This window comes from Siphateles boraxobius, unplaced genomic scaffold (assembly GCF_051911475.1).
Source record: "Siphateles boraxobius isolate OS27281-9 unplaced genomic scaffold, OSU_SipBor_1 5, whole genome shotgun sequence".
NCBI lineage: Eukaryota > Metazoa > Chordata > Actinopteri > Cypriniformes > Leuciscidae > Siphateles > Siphateles boraxobius.
In genome coordinates, this window is record NW_027509141.1 from 33,177,771 (window position 1) to 33,196,129 (window position 18,359).

The following is an 18,359-nucleotide window of genomic DNA, read 5'->3' on the forward strand; positions in this document are numbered from 1 at the left end:
GGTCAAACCCCTTTAAAACCAGCTTGCTAAACCAACTATATGAACAGGCAAGAAGGCCAGCTAAAACCAGGCTGGTTTTTAGCATGTTTTTTTTATTTTTTATATATACTAATGACTGTGGTGATCTGCAAGAATGGTGTATCTCCTCAAAAAAGATTATGAGTGAACCACCAAAACAATGGGGTTTGGATTACTATCCAATTCCTTACCACAAAACTTGAATATTGGTTACTGGTTTGGATGGGAATGCTAAATATGTGCAAAAAACAAGTGGCCCTGTACATAACATCCTAGTAAGATTTGTTTAGCTATGAACCATGATTTGATAATTGCTTTTTCTATTTAGGTGGAAGGACATCCTCATTTCAGAAAGGTTTTTTATTACACACAAAAATTAGATACGAGTCAAGATCATCAATATTTTTATTGTTGTTCTCAAAGCGAAAGGCTGTAAATTTGAAATGCTGAAAGCTTAATGCTAAAAGGAAATTTTGTTAACTTTAAAGAGATGATGAAAGCTAACAGACACTAAAGATTTCACATAAATAAATGACTGACCACTCCAACACCATGATCGACTCACTTGATTCACATGGAAATACCTTATTGCCAATATCGCTAATAGCTTATTGTGATCTTGGTGGTTATTTTCCTCAGTTCTTCTGCAGTAGGTGACAATATTATAGTATTAATATTATTTATTTAGTCTTTGTCAGATATAAAGAAGTATTTTTGATGCATAGATTGTCTAATGATTATGCAGTTAAGTCATTAGCCTAATGATATTTGAATGAGAGAGTAGTCGTCTTTCTCCTTGGTTGTGTGGGTCTGGATCTAATCACATGCAAAATCCATATGGAGCGATAAGTTGATAAAAGCTCATTCTAATCTATTTGCCGCAGTAAATGACTTTGTCAAGCAGATAGAAGCGGACACTCTTTGTTAAGGAGTAATTGTAGGTGTCCTAAAGACATCTCTTGAATATAATTGCCAATGCACTTGTCCAGAAAATTGCTTTGGGTGGACCGAGCATGAAGAAGAAACATAGTGAAGGAAAAAGTGAAAGAATAAGTATGGTGAAATAGACTTTGTGCCATTTCAGGATTACTGTTTTATATAAAAATGCCTCAAACCAGTACAAACTGCCTTGTGTTACTGAGGGAACATACTTGGAGAATCATTACAGAAAACACACGGAACAGTCCCTTAGCTCTTTGCTGCCACCTAGTGCAGTGTTACATCAGTGCATATTCATGAAATATTCATGTGCATTTAAAACTCACTTTAATATCCAATGAAGAAAACTGAAGTTATGGCTGAGTAATACCTGAAATTGTGTGGCTTTTTGAAGAGAAGGGTGTTTTGCTTGGCAGGTGATAAAACAAGTTAAAAAAAAAACCACATTGTTACATTAAAGAAGAAACCTGAGTCATTTCCAGGGAATATTTTACTTGCCCAGAACAACAACTGTATTAGCAACATCCCACAACACCTTATTATTGTACCTGCAAGTTTTGCATAGTCAAGCACCACTCAAAAAAATAAAAATAAAATGTTTTGCAGTGTTATAATTTAAAAAACATGTTGCTTTTATTCAGGAATTATTATGGGAATGCAAAGTGGTAATTGTGATCTCTGAAAGCTGCCATACTCTTTCCAGGAGTATGAAATGTTACTATTGTATTTCGGTTCTTGAGACAAGGATAGATTTAAATACAATTCAGGCAAAACAGAAAATATAACACTCAACTCGATTGTCACCCAAACTGCACTCCTCTGATACGCCTTTGATTTCTAAAGTTTTAGAAAAATGTTCAAAAACTGATCCATCAGCACTGCTCCATCACTGATAATAAAAAAAACTAAAGAATAAGACAGAGAACATCTTCTGGGGCTCATAACTCATCAGTGTGTTTTTCAGCTGTTGAGTATTTAGGTTCTGTGATCTTCGGGTTTGTTTTCTCATCATTTGCAGTATTTTTAACAGTTGCTTTGCCTGTTTTCTTGCCAAGTTGTTTTTCTTTTTCATCTGACGTTACAGGTTTTGTCTTGTTGTCTGTTTTTGATTTCTTTTTTTCTGCTGTTGTGGTTTTTGTTTTGTCTGACTTTTTGCTCTTTGTTTTGTCTCCTGTAGCTTTTGTTTGGGTTTCTGTTTTAGTTGGCTTTTTTGATGCTTTGGCCTTTGGTTTTTCACTTTTCTTGACCACTTTGCCATCAGTTTCGTTGTCTTCAGTAGCTTTGCTGAGTTGTTCTGCAGACGTGCTTGTCTTTACTGTGTCTTGCTCTGTTGTTTTAGCAGGAATTGTTCCATCATTTTCAGCGGGTTTCTCTTTACTGTCCGTTCCTGTTTTCTGGACGTCAGTTTCAACTGGGGCGGAAAGTTTCTTCAGAAGCTCTTCAGCCTGTAAACGCTCCTGTGGAGTGGACCCAACAAAATGCAAGATTAGAAACTTTTTTTTGGTAACATTATAAATGTCGTTACTGTAACTTTTGATCAATTGAATGCATCCTTGCTGGATAAAAGTATTGGTTTCTTTTATTTTTTTGTATTTTTTTCAATTAACAAAATATTTTAATAGCTTTAGCTTACAATAAAAACACTGGAACAGACCCCGTGAAACACACAGTATTTCCTATTTTACCATTCACAAAAGTGCACAGAGTTCTACTTGCCTTCTCGTTGTGCTGAGGATCCAGGGTGAACTGAAGCACTAGAGCACACCTCTGGCCTCTGGTTACTGCGGTGACTCCATGAAGGTTCTCCTGTCCAGCTCTGAATCCCACGACTCTGCCACACTGAGGCTTCACCACTGCCTGGAGAGATGGTAGAGTGAAATAATATCCGTTCTAGAAAATTCATGCCACAACAGCAACTTTTATGGACATTTAGTAGAGCATGCTACTTCATAGATTGACTCTCTAAAATGACTCACTAAGCGTTGCTGGGGAAGCTACAATATACTCATAATGATTTAAAGTATATACAACTTTTTATAAATGAATCAAAAACACAGGGAAACATAGTAGTATTTATTTAATGTAATGCAAAAAAGTAAACACTAAATGAACCATTTTTTTATTATTGGTTCATTGAAATGAAGTGTTTTAACAAACTGATTTGCTAAAATGAATCAGACTTCCCAATGCTGTTTGAGAGGAAAAGCTCACACTATATTCCAGGATTAAGTGCTTGGTTAAAGCTACACTATTTTTAGCAGTTGAGCTATCACGCTACTGAAAAATATAGATATGTTTGTAGTCACTTCTTTTAGTTAGTTAGTTAGTTAGTCCCCTACACAACTCACTAGTTTGAATGAAAATTATGCAAAACATTTAGAGATCTTACAGAGACTGTTTTGGCGTCTGGCTCGGTGAAGATAAAATCTCCCCCTTCGAAGTCATCATTGAGGTACAAAATGGCACTACAAAGAAAAACAGAATGTATTAGTGAAAACACTATGAACTAAATAACCATAATGCTTGACTGGTTCCTCAAGTGGCAAACCTATAGCCTTGATCGTTGTATGCTGACGGCTCTCTGATACACGCGTTGAGCTCAGAGATGAGCAGACAGTCCGCCCGGTCTTCCTGTTTCTCTGGATAGAAAGAGAAACCAACATATGCTTAAGAACTAAATAGGTCTGGGTTCTAGATGCAAAAATAATGTTTATCTTTCTTAAAAAGTCAGTTTACCAATGGTGGATCGGCAAACCAGGTTTGAGCTGGAGTAATAAAGGGGTGATTCCAGACCAAAGTAGGTTTCCAAACCCTTATGGACTTTCTCATTGAGATCGAAAAACAAATGAGCACCCTTCAAGGGGACTAGACCCTCCTGGCCAAGGTTTGAGACAAAAAACAGAAACAATTAAACATTTAATGATGAATTAAAATGCAGCATACCTGAAAGAGTATCACACTTTTATTTACAATACAGAGTCTGCATAATCTAAAATCAGCTCCATACCTCAAGCTAATTTTTTTAATGTTTGATTTTGTTTTAAAACAAAAGTTTGAGGTCAGAATGATACTTTTTTTTATTAAGCAAGGATGCATTGAATTGATCTAAAGTGACTGTAAATGTCCTGAAGAAAATGTTTTACAGTTTCCACAAATTAAGCAGCACAGCTGTTTTCAACATTAATAATGAAAAATCTTTCTTGAGCAGTAAATTAGCAGAATGATTTCTGGAGGATCATGTGACACTGAAGACTGGAGTAATGATGCTGAAAATTCAGCTTTGATCGCAGGAATAAATTACATTTTAAAATATGTTCAAATAGAAAACAGCTATTTTTAATTGTAATAATATTTAACAATATTACTGTTTTTACTGTATTTTTGATCAAATAAATACAGCCTTGGCGAGCATAAGAAACTTTTAAATGTAAAAAGTCTAACCGAACCCAAACTTTTAAATCAAGCCCAACAAAAATAGAAACTAAACAACTGACCAAGTGTTGCAAGTGCAAGTGTTGCTTTATCACACTGATTAGAACACACTGCCATTATTAGTTTCTTATTATTAGTAAATTCACTGAATTCAATAAGATTTTTTATGCTTCTGTATTAAAATATGTCTCACCTGCAGAGCTTTGAGAACTGTGATGTCCTGAAACATCTCACTTGCTGAATGAGGGGACGGTGTTGCTTGAAAACCATCTTGAAGAGCTGCTGCCTGCGAGATTTCATTTAAGCAAAAAGACAAGAGAGAAATATTTGGTTGATTGCAGCAAACAAACATCTTTGTTCACTCTTTTGGGAAATCACAAGAAAAGTGTAAACGTACAGCGGAGAGGCGATGAAGTTCCTGACACTCATCAGACGTGGTTACGCCATCCAGGACGACTCGCTGTGAGCCGTTCAGGGCCGCGGATGTCATGCTAACCCTGATGTCACCAAACGGGAGTTTCTTGTCAGTTTCTGGAGTAGGTGCTGGTTTGATATCTGAAATAGCAGCGGTTTTGCATCACTGAATTAAGATGTGCATGTAAAAGTGGAGGAGTTGGTCATGTGACTTGTTTATCCCTACATCTTACCGTCTTTTACTATAATGGAAATGTCTGATGATTCTTTAGTCTTCTCTTCCACGAGTGTCTCGATCTCTTTCATCAGGTTCCCAATCTCCTCTGTAATCCTCGCGGCCGTTTCTCTGTCCGCCCTGCGAGCACGAGAGGAAACCAACTTCAAGTCAGTGGAACTTTCATGCATCAGCAAAAGTATCATTACTTCTGTTTAAATAAATATGATGCTGAACTTTATATTCACGAAAGAATCCGGAATAAAATGTGCCATGGTTTCCACAAAAATATTAACCAGCATGACTGTTTTCAACATTGATAATAATAATAAGAAATATTTCTTGAGCAGCAAACAGCATATAAGAATGATCATGATCATGTGACACTGAAGACTAAATTACATTTATTTAAACAGCTGTTTTAAATTATAATAACACTTCAAAGATATGCTTACTTTTGTTTGTCTCTTAGTTTCTTTGGCATGACATTCTCAGGGGTCCATGTGTCCTGAGATGGAATGAGAGCAAGATATAATCATAAATTGTCACTGAACACAAATAAATATGAGAAGTACAGCACTGCACACATGTTAACACTTACTGGATCAACAAAAGTTTTACCAAACATCTCATAGCCGAAGTAAAGGAGCTCTTTTTCCAGCAGAGACCTCTTGATATGCTGCTTGACAACCTGCATCAAGAAAAATAACACCATGATGTTTTGTTCATAGTGAGTGAAGTCTGCACAATGTAACTCCATTGATAAAAACATATTTTCAATCGACATGACATATAAATGTGCTTGTGCATCATTGCTAAGTGCAGACGGTACCTCTCTGGCTGTAATGTTGGCGGCTTTTTCGTCTCCCAGCATGGCGGAGTAGTACGCCAAGTTCTGAGCCATGACCGCATCCTCAGGGTGGAACAGCAGGAATGTTTTAGCACACTCGATGGCCTGCTCGTATTTCTCACCTGAGAGAGAAAGCTTTCAAATTAACTCTACATGACATACATAATACATGATGCATTTACCCCAGTGCAACTAACTGCCATGCAAACTTTGGCGTACTTAAATATATCTTCTAAACAAAAAATCTCATATTTATGCTAAAGCTGACAGTGTTATTTTGTATTATTTATTAATTATTATATAGTATTTATTAGAATTTTTATTAGCTTGAATTTTTTCTTTTAATTTTGGCTTGTTAGTACTTTTGTCATTTTATTTTTGTCATTTTGTTTTTTCAGTTTTTTAAATATTTCTATATAGCTTTAATTATTTTTTTTATTTCAGTTTTAGTTTTAGTAATTTTTGTACTTCAACTTATTTCAGTTATTTACAAATGCAAGATTTCAAATTTTCCAATATTTATAGATTTTTTTTTCTCTGATTTTTATATTTATATTTATTTCAGTGCTGAAATTTTTTTTTGGTAACAACAATAAACAAAGCATTTATATGCAATTATAAAAGTGTTTTAATGCCTTAAAGGGATAATTCACCCAAAAATGAAATTCTGAATGAATTCTGTCATCATTTACTCACCCTCAAGTTGTTAAAAAATACTATGGAAGTCAATGGCGCCCAGTTTGATTACTGACATTTTTCAAAATATCTTTTGTGTTCAGCAGAGGACAGAAATTCATACAGTTTTGAAATAACTTCAGGGTGAGTAAATGATGACATAAATTTTATTTTTGGGTGAACTATCCCTTTAATTAATTATGCCTTGTAATGCACCTTATAAAGCATTGTATTGTCTCATGAATAATTGTAACCACAGTTATAATACATTATAATACTTATCTAATAATTGAACTCATCTTTAAATGCATTAAACACATGACAAACAAGAGATTTCTGATGTAACAAGGAATCTGAAAATATGTTTACAATTATTTATGAAAAGATATAATCCATTATAATGTACATATAAATACCTTTATAATGCATCATAGATTTTAGTAAAGTATTTCCCCATTTTTAATAGTTTTTTGCTTTTAGTAAACAATAACAACAATGAAATCTGGTACTGAATGTGATTATGCTGAATAAGAGTGTATCGTACTGTTATAGTATGAGAACTGAAGGTAGTTAAAGTGTGAGGGGAGGAAATCTTCAAACGGCTTCTCTCTTCCGGCGGTTGATGCCAGCTCCACAACACAGTTCTGTTTGCAGCTCAAAACGTGAAGGTAATGATCTGTGATCAAAGCAAATATAGACATGAATACTTCAAAAATTCATATTTATGAAGCATTTAGTGAAACAGAAATTCAAAAACTCACATAAGACTGAATTATTAAATCAAAGAGAATCTTTTCCATGAGAAACAAGCACAATCTGGTGTTGTTAACGCAAAATCAGAAGCATCAGAATCCCACTTGCCTGTCATAGATTGAAAGAGGTCGGCGTTGTAGTCCATGTAGCTGTCACCGTCATAATCGAACGCTCCTTCACAGAGAACTCTGCAATCTTCATAAGCACTGAAGTATTCTTCAACAGCGGCCTCAAAGTGCTCGATGGCTGGGGCAAAAACCTCCACACTGTAATGCATCTTGCCTTCTAAAAATTCTGCCTGAAAACAATTACAGTGACAGTCAATTATACTAAAGCATTATCTATCTATCTATCTATCTATCTATCTATCTATCTATCTATCTATCTATCTATCTATCTATCTATCTATCTATCCACCTTCCTTTCCATCCTCTATCTCTGATATATTCAGATTAATAAACATTCCTCGTACCATGTGCGGTCTCTCCTCCAGGTCCTTGAAATCAGTCTCATGCACCCCAGCCATCATCCTGTAGTAATCTAAATTCTGTTTCATCTCGACATGTTCAGGGTTTGCTATGAAAAATGTATTTGCTGCTGCCACTGCCTTGTCAAGCTTGTTTATCTGTAGGTACAAAGAGAACAAAAATATTCAGATATTGGTTAGAAAACACTCATGCTTTCCAAGTTATACTTTAGAGACACAATTGTTCCTAGAATACAGCCTAGCTAGCTAAGCATGACAAACAAAAAATATATTAAACATTATCATTATCACCATGGATGTTGAAATCATCGTTTTCTTTTCAGTTCAACAGCTCACTCTAATTGTTGTGGTAATAATATTATATTTTTAATGCGAAACTTATGTATTTATATTATATTAATATTAATATATATGTTTTGTTTGTCATGCTTAGCTATATTCTAGCAACAATTTGGTGACTGATGTATAACTTTTAGAGCATGATTTTAACGTAGGAGCTATGCATTTACATTAAGCGTAGAGGTCTGAGGCTCACTGGCTCGACTGTATATCTCATTTTAAACCATAATCTTAATAGGCAGTTCAGTTGTATTTTAGAGCCTCTCATAGCAGTTCTGGAAGCATTTGAGCCTGCAAGGCTCCACCTAAAGACGTGGCACAGTGAAGTGAGTTTGGGGGGGTTGGGGAAACGTGGATGATCTTCTCAAACATTTAACCATTCAATGCTATCTGCGCTTTGAACACAGTTATGCACATTTATGCATCTGATACAACTCGATGTCCTCTGTTTACAAAAAGCTCGTCCAATGAGAAGCACTGATTGTTTCCATTCCAGTTTACTTTTTAAATTCCTTTGCGTTTTTACAAAAAGTTTGTCATTAATTTTATTCATGCTTGCTTCTTGTTTTACCTTAAAGTAAGCCACTTGGAGATAATTGTAAGGCGTCCTCTTCTTGAACTCCTGATCTATAGTATCACTAACTTTATGAAGTGTCGGGGGTCCCAGTTTCTCGCTTTCACACGCATTCACACAGTCGGCCCGTTTGAGAATCGTCTGGAAAAATGCTAAATCCTCCACGGCTCCGGTTCCTGGCATCGGGACACCTAATCCTGGAAAAGAATCCCCAAAAGCGGTGTGATTCGCGCAGGATAAACGGCAGTGCGTCTGGATTTTACGAAGCGCTCCTTTATTCCGCAAAGCTCTCTCCATGTTCAGGATCACAGTCAGCCAGTCCTGCTTATAATACGCCTCCACCGCATTATCAAAAAGCAGATCGTATGGCTCAAATATTCCATTGATTTGGGGTTCGCACAAGGTGACATGTACAGTGGAGAGGATTGAGATCAGGAACAGTGAGGTCCACATCTTGGAGACTGTAGGCCTGTGAGGTAGAACTCGGCTTTGGAAACTCTCCAGTCTCCTAAAGTCTATAGAGAGGGTGGAGCTCCAGAACTGTGTGGAAGCCTGTTTAAGAACTGGGACAGGACAACTATGTGAATATGGATCTAGACACCAATTTGAGTGACAATTGAGGCATTTTTAACTAATATAATAAAGTAGGCTACTTCATAATCTTAGTTAAAAATGCCTCAATTGTCACTCAAAAATCGGTGTCTAGATCCATATTCACATATGTATTAGTGCTGTCAAATCGATTAATCCCATCTAACATACAAGTATTTGTTTGTATAATAATAACTTATAATAATAACTTTGTTTGTCAATGAAAATACTTTTAAGCAAACACATTTAACATCTGTTTTCAACGTATAACAAACAATATGGTGCGGTGGAAAGATTAACTCAATCAATATGTTTCAAACAATCATTCACAGGCTGACAACACCAGCTTAACTAAAAAAATATGCTATAATATGACTTGTTCATATAATTTCTGAATTTATCACTGAAAGCTTTTGTCTTACCCGTGGTGGTTTTGTTGGGTTGGTGTGGCAGACTGACAGTTTTATCCATTCTGTAATAGACTATCTATCTATCTATCTATCTATCTATCTATCTATCTATCTATCTATCTATCTATCTATCTATCTATCTATCTATCTATATATAGCCTATATGTGTGTGTGTGTGTGTGTGTGTGTGTGTGTAAACTATATATATATATATATATATATATATATATATATATATAGGCTATATATATATATATATATATATATATATATAGCCTACATATGCATACATAAATAAATGGGTGCGAGTACACACACACAACCACACACACACACACACACACTATATATATATATATATATATATATATATATATATATATATATATATATATATTAAAATAACAGTTAATAATAATTAATAATATAAATATAAATATATATGTATATATATATATGTATATATATATATATATATATGTATATATATATATATATATATATATATATATATATATATATATATACGTTTATGTTAGATTAACTTTTAATCGCGAAAAGCCTTTTAATAGGCTATGTAGGCTAGTCTACATAAGTAGCCTATACAATTGCGTGAATTGAGTTGTAACTTAAAGATTACAATTGGGTCCAGTAATCTTAAACTGGTGTCTATTGATATTTTTACATTTCATTTGCTTTTCTTTATCAGCAGAAAAAAGCTGGTTAATACTTAACAGATCAGCAATTTGTGTACATTCTCATATGAATTTACTAAATAGAAATAGAATAGAAAAAAAAAGAAAAAGCATACATTAATATTTTAACAAGTTAAAATATTTAGGATCTTTAAACCGTCATCAATCATCATGGGGATTAATAAAGTTTATAAAATTGCACGTTTTTATTCAAAAACAACTTACTTTAAAGTTTTACTAAAATTAAAATTTCACAGAATTTGTGTAGTAAAAAAAAATCGAATATAGTTAGGCAGGCCATCTGGAATATACCAAAAATTACACCTTTTTCGCAATTTGTTGTTTCTTCTCATTGTTGTGAGAACACCAACCAGCCTGACATTGTTTAAAATAACTTAAAAAAATAAAATAAAACCATCTTGCATAATTCAGATAACAGGAAAAGTCCAAAAGTGGCGTGCAAAACAAATTGATAAACTTGTACAGATTTGCAATTTTTGGTTTTATAATTTTCAAACTCAGATCTTTCATAACTGCAGAAAACTCACGTTTCGACATTTTCTACAGTCAGCGTAACACGATACGCGAAGGCAGCCTCTAAACATGCACAATCGCTAAGTATTTGAATAATCGAATTATAAATAATGATATTTCTTATAATACTCAAAATGATTATTATAGACACATGTGCTATAGTGTAAACCCTCGTTAAATATGTGTGGAAATTATTAGATGACAAAAATAGAGGAATCTTATACAGGCAACTATCACGGCTACTACTCGAGGCAAACAACACACTAGGACCCCAGAAACGCCTCCTACATGACCGTGTTGTGCGGTTGTGCCAGACTTTTTTTGTGAGACAGGCGAGAAGTCTCGTGTCAATGTGCTTAGAGTTGAGGGATAGTCTATTACAGAATGGATAAAACTGTCAGTCTGCCACACCAACCCAACAAAACCACCACGGGTAAGACAAAAGCTTTCAGTGATAAATTCAGAAATTATATGAACAAGTCATATTATAGCGTATTTTTTTTAGTTAAGGTTGTTGTCAGCCTGTGAATGATTGATTGAAATATATTGATTGAGTTAATCTTTCCACCGCACCATATTGTTTGTTATACGTTGAAAACAGATGTTAAATGTGTTTGCTTAAAAGTATTTTCATTGACAAACAAAGTTATTATTATAAGTTGACACTGCTTTTGTAATGTTATTAAATGTCCCATTATTGGCTCACTGTAAACACAACATACACCAGAGTGATAATTAGAGTGAAAACACCGTTTTCGGAAGTTAAAATTGTTCGATTACATTCACACAAACACTACATTAGCCTTTAGGCTTTTGGTAACATTTGGAGTCAATGTGAAACTTGGCAAGTAACAGTAAAATATGAATAGGAATCATAAAGAATATTTGCTTGCAAAAATGCAAAAACAGACCTAAAATGTATTGTGAAGAAGTAGTTTTTTTATGTTAAACACCCCAAATCTCTGTTCTGTTCTGCCCCTCCTGAGGTGTTTGTTTTTACTCTTGAGAGCTTATCTAACCGGTTGCATAAATACCTTACACAATTCACCATAGTAGTTTCCTAATGAATTACTGTGGTATCTCAGATCTCAGTGCAGGAAGCTTTTAGTCTTTCTGGCATTTTTAATGTCTTTTTTATGGAAGTGGCGGTTACATAGAAATTTAACATACTGTAGTCATTGTAGTAACTATTCCATTTTTGCTGGATTATGAAATCTGGTTACCATAGTACAGTTTTATAAGATTATTCTTTGGATTTTATGCATCATTTATCTCTAAATACAAAAACATGTCTTTACTATGGAACAGGGTTTTACATGTGGACATTAATATGTTAATATTACAGTAACTTTGGTGGAGGCCAGCAATAACCCAAGTGGAATGACGCTGGTGAGTCCCTACCAGACTAACCGGGTTGGGGATCCCATGAATCTAGTTGCTCTGGCACAGCAAGTACAGAAGGTAAGTGATGCTTTAGATCACACTTGTGATATACAATTTTTATCATCTTTTAATGATGGATTTTTTCTGTGGGAATTTTAGGGAGATGAATTTATCAGAGCCAATGCTTGCAACAAACTTACAGTCATTGCTGACCAGATAAGATACCTTCAGGAGCAAGCAAGAAAGGTGAGATTGAACTGTCAAATCAAATGACCATTTCTATTATAGAGCAGTCACTGGAGTTGTATTAGAAGCAGCACTGTAATATGTGTCTTAAAGGTAGGGTATGCAATTTCAGAGAGGCTTGCAATAGCAAGCTAGTTTTGAGAGCATAAGATCCCACCCTCCCTTCAGAGCACTCTCTCTCCAAAGCCTATACCTCCTCCAAAACACATGAACGCAAACACAGCCAGAGCAGTGCAAAGCGTCACGAGAGATGGCGTTAAATTATTTCATGTATCAAAGCAATAACATTACAATAATAATGAACGTAAACAACTTACAGAGCGCTTGTACCACATGACTGCTGCAGAGTAATTTCGGCATTGATAGTGTTGCCAGAGAAACGCACATTTTCGAGTCTGAGGACTTGAACAGCTCCTGGTAGAACATCACAGGTTGACAATGGCATATTGTAATTACGGGTACAACATGGCGTGAACATAGCATAGGCTCGTTGTTTTGGTTTAGGAGGAACTGTACAAGTTGGCTGCTGTTTTTTTGCGGTGCTCAGTGACTGTCTGTCTACAACTCTGCATCGCCTCTTGCAACGTGCTGATGATATGTGATGTCTGTGCAAGCATTTATACAGCAGTATCATATGGACATAGTATCATTGGATGAATGTTTTTTGGCCCTACACCTTCTACAGAAGATATATGTACATGTTTTACTATTTAGAAGCTTTACTTCTATTATTTATTGCTGTCAGGATGTGAAGAGTTTCAACCAGTATAACAAAGTGTTTATGAAAAAAATTGCCTATCCTATCTTTAAATATATGTGCCAATATAATAATCTGAAATGTGACAAATAAATAATGGTTAAATCACTTCCTGTTTACTTCAGGTTTTGGAAGATGCCAAGAAAGACGCTGAGCTTCACCACGCTGCCTGCAATGTTGTGAAGAAGCCAGGAAACATGTATTATCTTTACATGCGTGAATCCGGACAGAGATACTTCTCGATTCTGTCTCCTCAGGTGAGTTGATATTATCAACTTTTCAGTTGTAATGAGTGAGAAGTGAGGTCATTCTTAATTGGTTGGTGCCAAGTAGTAATGATAGTGAAACAAAATGTTTAGTATGCATTACTGTAATTGCACTATAACCTCGAAAATAAGGAATTGTGCAGTTTAGTAATGAAAGATGTAATAAAAGACACTAGCACTTTTTAGTAATGTGTGTTTTCTTAAGCACATTACAATATTTAAGAGTTAATTTAGTATAATATTATTTCAAACTCTTACAGGAATGGGGTCCCAATTGCCCTCACAAGTTCCTTGGCGGATACAAACTCCAACACGACATGTCTTGGACACCACAAGAGGAGGTTGAAAAGCGGGACGCTGAAATGGGCATCATGGACAAACTGTTGAACAGGCAAATCGCTCTACCAGCCTGCACAGAGCCCAATTTTGAGGGTATTTCAGAGTGAAAGGGCAAAGCTCACTCATGGACTGTATTATCTGGCCATGGAGGCCAACTGCTCTTAAAAGATGCTAATTGGTTGTTAATATACAAGATAAATTTAATTAAAATTCAGTTTTGCAGACTTGATTACCTTGTTACTACTGCTAAAACTGTGAACCTGTCATTCGATCATGCATTTAATGTCTTAATGGTCAGATTTTTCCATTTTAAATGCTGCTTTCTCAAATGTATCTTAAAGAACTACCTCTTTTTGGCATTTGGTTTTCATTAAATGGTTCAATTACAGTGCCTTGTATTGATTTTTACGTAAAGTAGCAGAAAAGCACTGCTTACTAGTATACATGAAACAACACAACATATGTGCTCTTATATACTTTATTAAACACATTTCTCAAAGATTTTATATACAAAAACAAATGGTGTTATATCAATACAATGAAGCAATAAAATAAATTGAATTGGTTAAAATCAATGATGTAAATGAAAACACGCAAAGCATCCATTTAGCCATCTGTTCCTGTTGTGCTACAATGATCAGTAATGTTTTGTAGGTAAGAGTTCACAAAGGGTAATAGCTGCCAGTTGTCCGTTGCAATGCTGACCTGAACTGCATCCTCAGCCTGTGTAATCATCAATAGGACATGGCACATTGGTGGAAGAAAGAACAAGACTTTCCAGGATCTTTTGCTTTTCTCGACTGTAATCAGGTAACCCTGAAAATGTGTCTTGATCAGATCAGCTAGACTTTCATCTCCAGTTTTGAAACAGAACAGACTAATGGCAGATTTGTCAGGACTCCCAGAGGCTGCGGCCTCCCAGATGTGGTCGAACACTTCCTCTTTACATGCACGTGATGTACTTAACGGTAAAGGCAGAGGAAGGAATATCTCAGGGAATGAAACGCTCACGTCAGGCAGTCGGCTGTGCCAAGTGCGTCCATCTTCGGTGGTAAATATTGCACTGACGCATAAAGTAGTGGGGTAGGGTTGAAATGGTCTGAGCTTTACGTTGACCTCAGGTGGCTTTCGGTCTCTGAACACGCATGGTACATGTATATCGCTTACCTTTGCATAGTTTAAATCTTTCAGCTCGAAATGCAGACAGATTGTAAAGACTCTATTGAATAAAGTATCAGCTTCATTTGCATGAGTCAGATTGTACCTCAAAGTGACCTCCGACCCAAAACCTGGCACCTGGAACTGTTCTTGATAAACCTCCAACCATTTCTTAGTCTCTTCTGTTGCCTCCAATGACTCAGACCTTTCCGAAGAGCATTGCAAGGATTTTTCCTGCACCTTGACGAGTACCAAAACATGGCGCTCAGTTTTGCGTACCGTCAGGTTACTGGCGATCCCCTCGCTCTCAGCCATTGTGGCAGAATGCGACCGCTCTTTGGCACGTCCTCCATCAGGACTTTTGGCGAGAACCCCCGTCAGCTTTTCCCATGAAAGATTGGTCAGCAATGAGTAGTAGAAGCGAGCGTGATCCTTAATGTCTGTGTCGTCATAATGAACCGATATGTATCGCAAAAGATCAGCCAACTCGATAAACACTTGATCGATGGAAGGGTGCTCCAAAAGATTGCGACAAACCGCAAGAACTGCATTTCCAACCTGCCATTTGCCTCTTTCACACAAGTTGGAGTTGATGAGAACATTGAGAAGAAGGTATATGGTGTTCCTCTGGGTAATCTGACCCTCTTTAGCCACTCTTTTCAAGACTTTCAAGTGCCAGCTCAAATTATGAATTGTCAATTGCAATGGAGGCATTTCCATAATACCTTTCTGAAGCCCTCTCAACAACTTAACAGACCAGACGTGGTCGTGGAGACAATCCTGGATGCGATCCACGAGGCCAATCAAATTTGGAGCTAGTCGGCATTGTCGGGAATACATGTCGCATAATTTGTCGATCAGCTTCTCAGAGAGTTCTTCCATGCCGCTGAAGTGCATCAGAAAAATATACACAGCCCTGAAAGAGGTCACCACCACTTCTCTGCTACCATCGCCGTCTACGATTTTCAAAAGGGCCATTATGTGATCAAACAGGTAGTCGACCCCTTTGTCTTCTTCGCCCTCATCTGCTTCTAGGTACACCAGACACAGAAGGTTTAGTCTGCAGAGCATCGTAGCACTATCGTTAAAAACTGTTGGAAGAAGAGATGCTGCCAGACGTGGCGTAACCAGCACAGGTAAACTCTCTTCTCCGCTGCTGGATATGGGCCGGTTCTCAGGGAAGTGCAGAATGCAGTCCATGTAGAACAGCTTCTCAGGAATTCTTAGGAGCGGATGCTGGGCCGTGCTCACAAGACGCTTGAGCAGGAAGTTCTCATCCTCAGCTGTGAAAAGGCTGTCTGTGAACGTTTCTTTCATGAAGAGTGTGGCATGCATGAGCTGGACTTCTGCAGTTCCGAAGAGTCTCAGAAGCTGCGATTTGAATAACGTTGGAGAAAGTCCCGGCACCATGGCGACTACTTCTACAAGCTCCCTGAGCAGGGCAGACTGGGAAGTGGGCGTTAGCAGGTAAGACTCCTCCAAGAGTGAAGACATTACAGATTTGAGTTCCTTACAATCCAGTCCAGGTGGCAATCGTGGGACTTGCACCATCATGTTTATTGGCAAGAAGGTCAAGCCTAACTGATTACTTTTCCATGCAAACCCTTCATTTCCTCCTAAGATGCTCTTAAACTCTAGGTCAGTAACATCTTTTTGGTTCGTCAAGATCCGTATGGCGTTCTTCAGCCCTAGTGTATACAGCATACAGTAGGACTGATGCAGAACTGAAGTTTCTTGATGTTTCAGAAGATACAGGGCCTCTAATTTTTGAGAAAGAAGACCGGGGCTACAGGTTTCCATTTCTCGGAGGCAGTCGCAGGCGATGCCTCTTATAGGCTGCTGGGAAAGCCCACATCTGTAGTCATTGGTGTCCTGAATTGTCTGAAATAGAAGGTCCAGCCAGTCTTCAGCCATCTTTGTGTGGGTGGCCAAGCAGGATGTGCATATTATCACGTTGGTGATGGCCAGCATGACATTGCACTTGAGGCTGATGGATTTCTGTGGCGTGTGAGAGAAGACTGACAGCAGTTCAAGGGCCGTTTCTTCTCCCACAGAAGTAGAAGGGCAGAGAATGGTTGGATGCTCCAGTAGCACGGACACAAGGAGTATCTTATAATAAGGAAGAGAAATAACAATATTAAACAAAAGTGAGTTAATTACAGGGAAAATGCACACCATTTCAAAAAGCCATACAGGTAATACTGCAAAAGCTGCAAACATTGTGGAGAGAAACGTAGAATGAAGAAAATGTGATGGTAGCATGTTTGTTAATTTGAAATATACCATATTGAATACTCTGGAAAATAAACAGACATTCAACATAATAGAATTTTCAACATTTTATATTAATTCACATTTTTATGCATTTTATATATTGTCATTTTATTATGAAATATGTAACTAAACATTTATAAAATAACAATAATATAATATACTATATTTTTATATATTAAAATGTTTAATTTTGAAATATACACGCGCGCGCGTGTGTGTGTGTGTTTGTGTTTGTCTACTTCCATTACCTTGAGTTGATCATTGGCCTTATCATTCCGCAGTTCGTCTAGAAGTTCAGACAAGAAACTCTCAGATGTGGTGCTGGCCAAAAACTGAGATGGACTCAGTAGAAAGGCAGGTATTCTCTGATCCCAGAGTTCCGCAATAGTCATTCTGGAGATAGACTGTGACTTAAAATCAGAACAGAAGAATTCATGTTTATGGCAATGACTCTCTATTGATTTAATAATGTACACAAACATTAAAATAAAGAGTGCATTCTTTTAGTTTAACGACTCACCTATCAGATAACACTTTAAAAACATAAAAAAAGCAAATTACTGTGTTTAGTCCATCTGTTGACGTCTCTGAAAATCATGTGTTCCCTGGCTGTCATATGATAAACCAGGTAGTAACAGGAATCTGTATACTTTAAAATAAAAGTCAAAGTCGCCAATAATTCAATATTCCATTATAACTATGTCAGGTTGTTTTCTTGATCTAATTGTATAGTTAATATATAGAATATATAAGAACGTTTTTTATTAGAATTTTCTATTAATTTTACACACATTATTTACGCTTACATTACTGAGCTTAAACAGTGGACTTTTATTTTGACATTTTGATGTGATCTTGTTTTTTGTTCGACTGCCATCGTGTGGTGTTTTAAGTATTTAGAGAAGTAGGTCAAAAAGCAACCCGAATTTGAAAATTAAATAAGTAATTAGAAATTATAAAATCATACCCTTTACAAATAATAATAATGTCATGGTTAGTAAAATAAGGTGA

General features: G+C 36.3%; 3 protein-coding genes across 6 annotated transcripts; 1 reads left to right on the forward strand and 2 right to left on the reverse strand.

The window, feature by feature from the left end:
• Positions 1-1,429: 1,429 nt before the first annotated feature.
• p3h1 (prolyl 3-hydroxylase 1) lies at positions 1,430-10,970 on the reverse strand. 3 transcript variants are annotated; one of them, XM_077204036.1, is made up of 16 exons: positions 10,716-10,970; positions 8,693-9,247; positions 7,768-7,920; positions 7,404-7,593; positions 7,087-7,218; positions 5,850-5,989; positions 5,619-5,708; positions 5,473-5,525; positions 5,037-5,158; positions 4,787-4,944; positions 4,583-4,675; positions 3,694-3,832; positions 3,506-3,596; positions 3,347-3,422; positions 2,674-2,814; positions 1,430-2,414 (listed from the first exon to the last, which is right to left on the reverse strand). In XM_077204036.1, exons 1-16 carry the CDS (start codon positions 10,947-10,949, stop codon positions 1,896-1,898), a joined length of 2,886 nt encoding a protein of 961 aa, XP_077060151.1. In that variant the 5' UTR covers positions 10,950-10,970; the 3' UTR covers positions 1,430-1,895. The 3 variants fall into 3 exon arrangements, with proteins under 3 accessions (XP_077060151.1, XP_077060152.1, XP_077060150.1); XM_077204037.1 differs by having other exon boundaries at positions 8,693-9,258; XM_077204035.1 differs by having other exon boundaries at positions 8,693-9,258; positions 10,940-10,960.
• Positions 10,971-11,211: 241 nt separating this feature from the next.
• On the forward strand, positions 11,212-14,304 carry cunh1orf50 (chromosome unknown C1orf50 homolog). The gene is made up of 5 exons (XM_077204039.1): positions 11,212-11,358; positions 12,271-12,386; positions 12,468-12,554; positions 13,437-13,568; positions 13,838-14,304. The coding sequence occupies exons 1-5, from the start codon at positions 11,310-11,312 to the stop codon at positions 14,021-14,023; spliced, it is 570 nt and encodes a 189-aa protein (XP_077060154.1). The 5' UTR covers positions 11,212-11,309; the 3' UTR covers positions 14,024-14,304.
• A 74-nt stretch (positions 14,305-14,378) lies between these two features.
• Positions 14,379-17,984, reverse strand: ap5b1 (adaptor related protein complex 5 subunit beta 1). Of its 2 annotated transcripts, none has more exons than XM_077204033.1 (3): positions 17,869-17,984; positions 17,597-17,758; positions 14,379-17,183 (listed from the first exon to the last, which is right to left on the reverse strand). In XM_077204033.1, the coding sequence occupies exons 2-3, from the start codon at positions 17,738-17,740 to the stop codon at positions 14,523-14,525; spliced, it is 2,805 nt and encodes a 934-aa protein (XP_077060148.1). In that variant the 5' UTR covers positions 17,741-17,758; positions 17,869-17,984; the 3' UTR covers positions 14,379-14,522. The 2 variants fall into 2 exon arrangements, with proteins under 2 accessions (XP_077060148.1, XP_077060149.1); XM_077204034.1 differs by having other exon boundaries at positions 17,597-17,752; positions 17,869-17,955.
• Between the last annotated feature and the right edge of the window lie 375 nt (positions 17,985-18,359).

Bases quoted from the DNA above. Each gene is read 5' to 3' on its own strand.
- cunh1orf50 (XM_077204039.1), top strand. From the start codon at position 11,310: ATGGATAAAACTGTCAGTCTGCCACACCAACCCAACAAAACCACCACG. The intron at 11,359-12,270 runs GTAAGACAAAAG...TTAATATTACAG, and splicing joins ACCCAACAAAACCACCACGG to TAACTTTGGTGGAGGCCAGC. The intron at 12,555-13,436 runs GTGAGATTGAAC...TGTTTACTTCAG, and splicing joins TTCAGGAGCAAGCAAGAAAG to GTTTTGGAAGATGCCAAGAA.
- p3h1 (XM_077204036.1), bottom strand. From the start codon at position 10,949: ATGTCGAAACGTGAGTTTTCTGCAGTTATGAAAGATCTGAGTTTGAAA. The intron at 7,921-8,692 runs GTAAAACAAGAA...TTGTACCTACAG, and splicing joins TCCAAGTGGCTTACTTTAAG to ATAAACAAGCTTGACAAGGC. The intron at 3,423-3,505 runs GTTTGCCACTTG...TTTTCTTTGTAG, and splicing joins TACAACGATCAAGGCTATAG to TGCCATTTTGTACCTCAATG.
- ap5b1 (XM_077204033.1), bottom strand. From the start codon at position 17,740: ATGACTATTGCGGAACTCTGGGATCAGAGAATACCTGCCTTTCTACTG. The intron at 17,184-17,596 runs GTAATGGAAGTA...CCTTATTATAAG, and splicing joins AGGCCAATGATCAACTCAAG to ATACTCCTTGTGTCCGTGCT.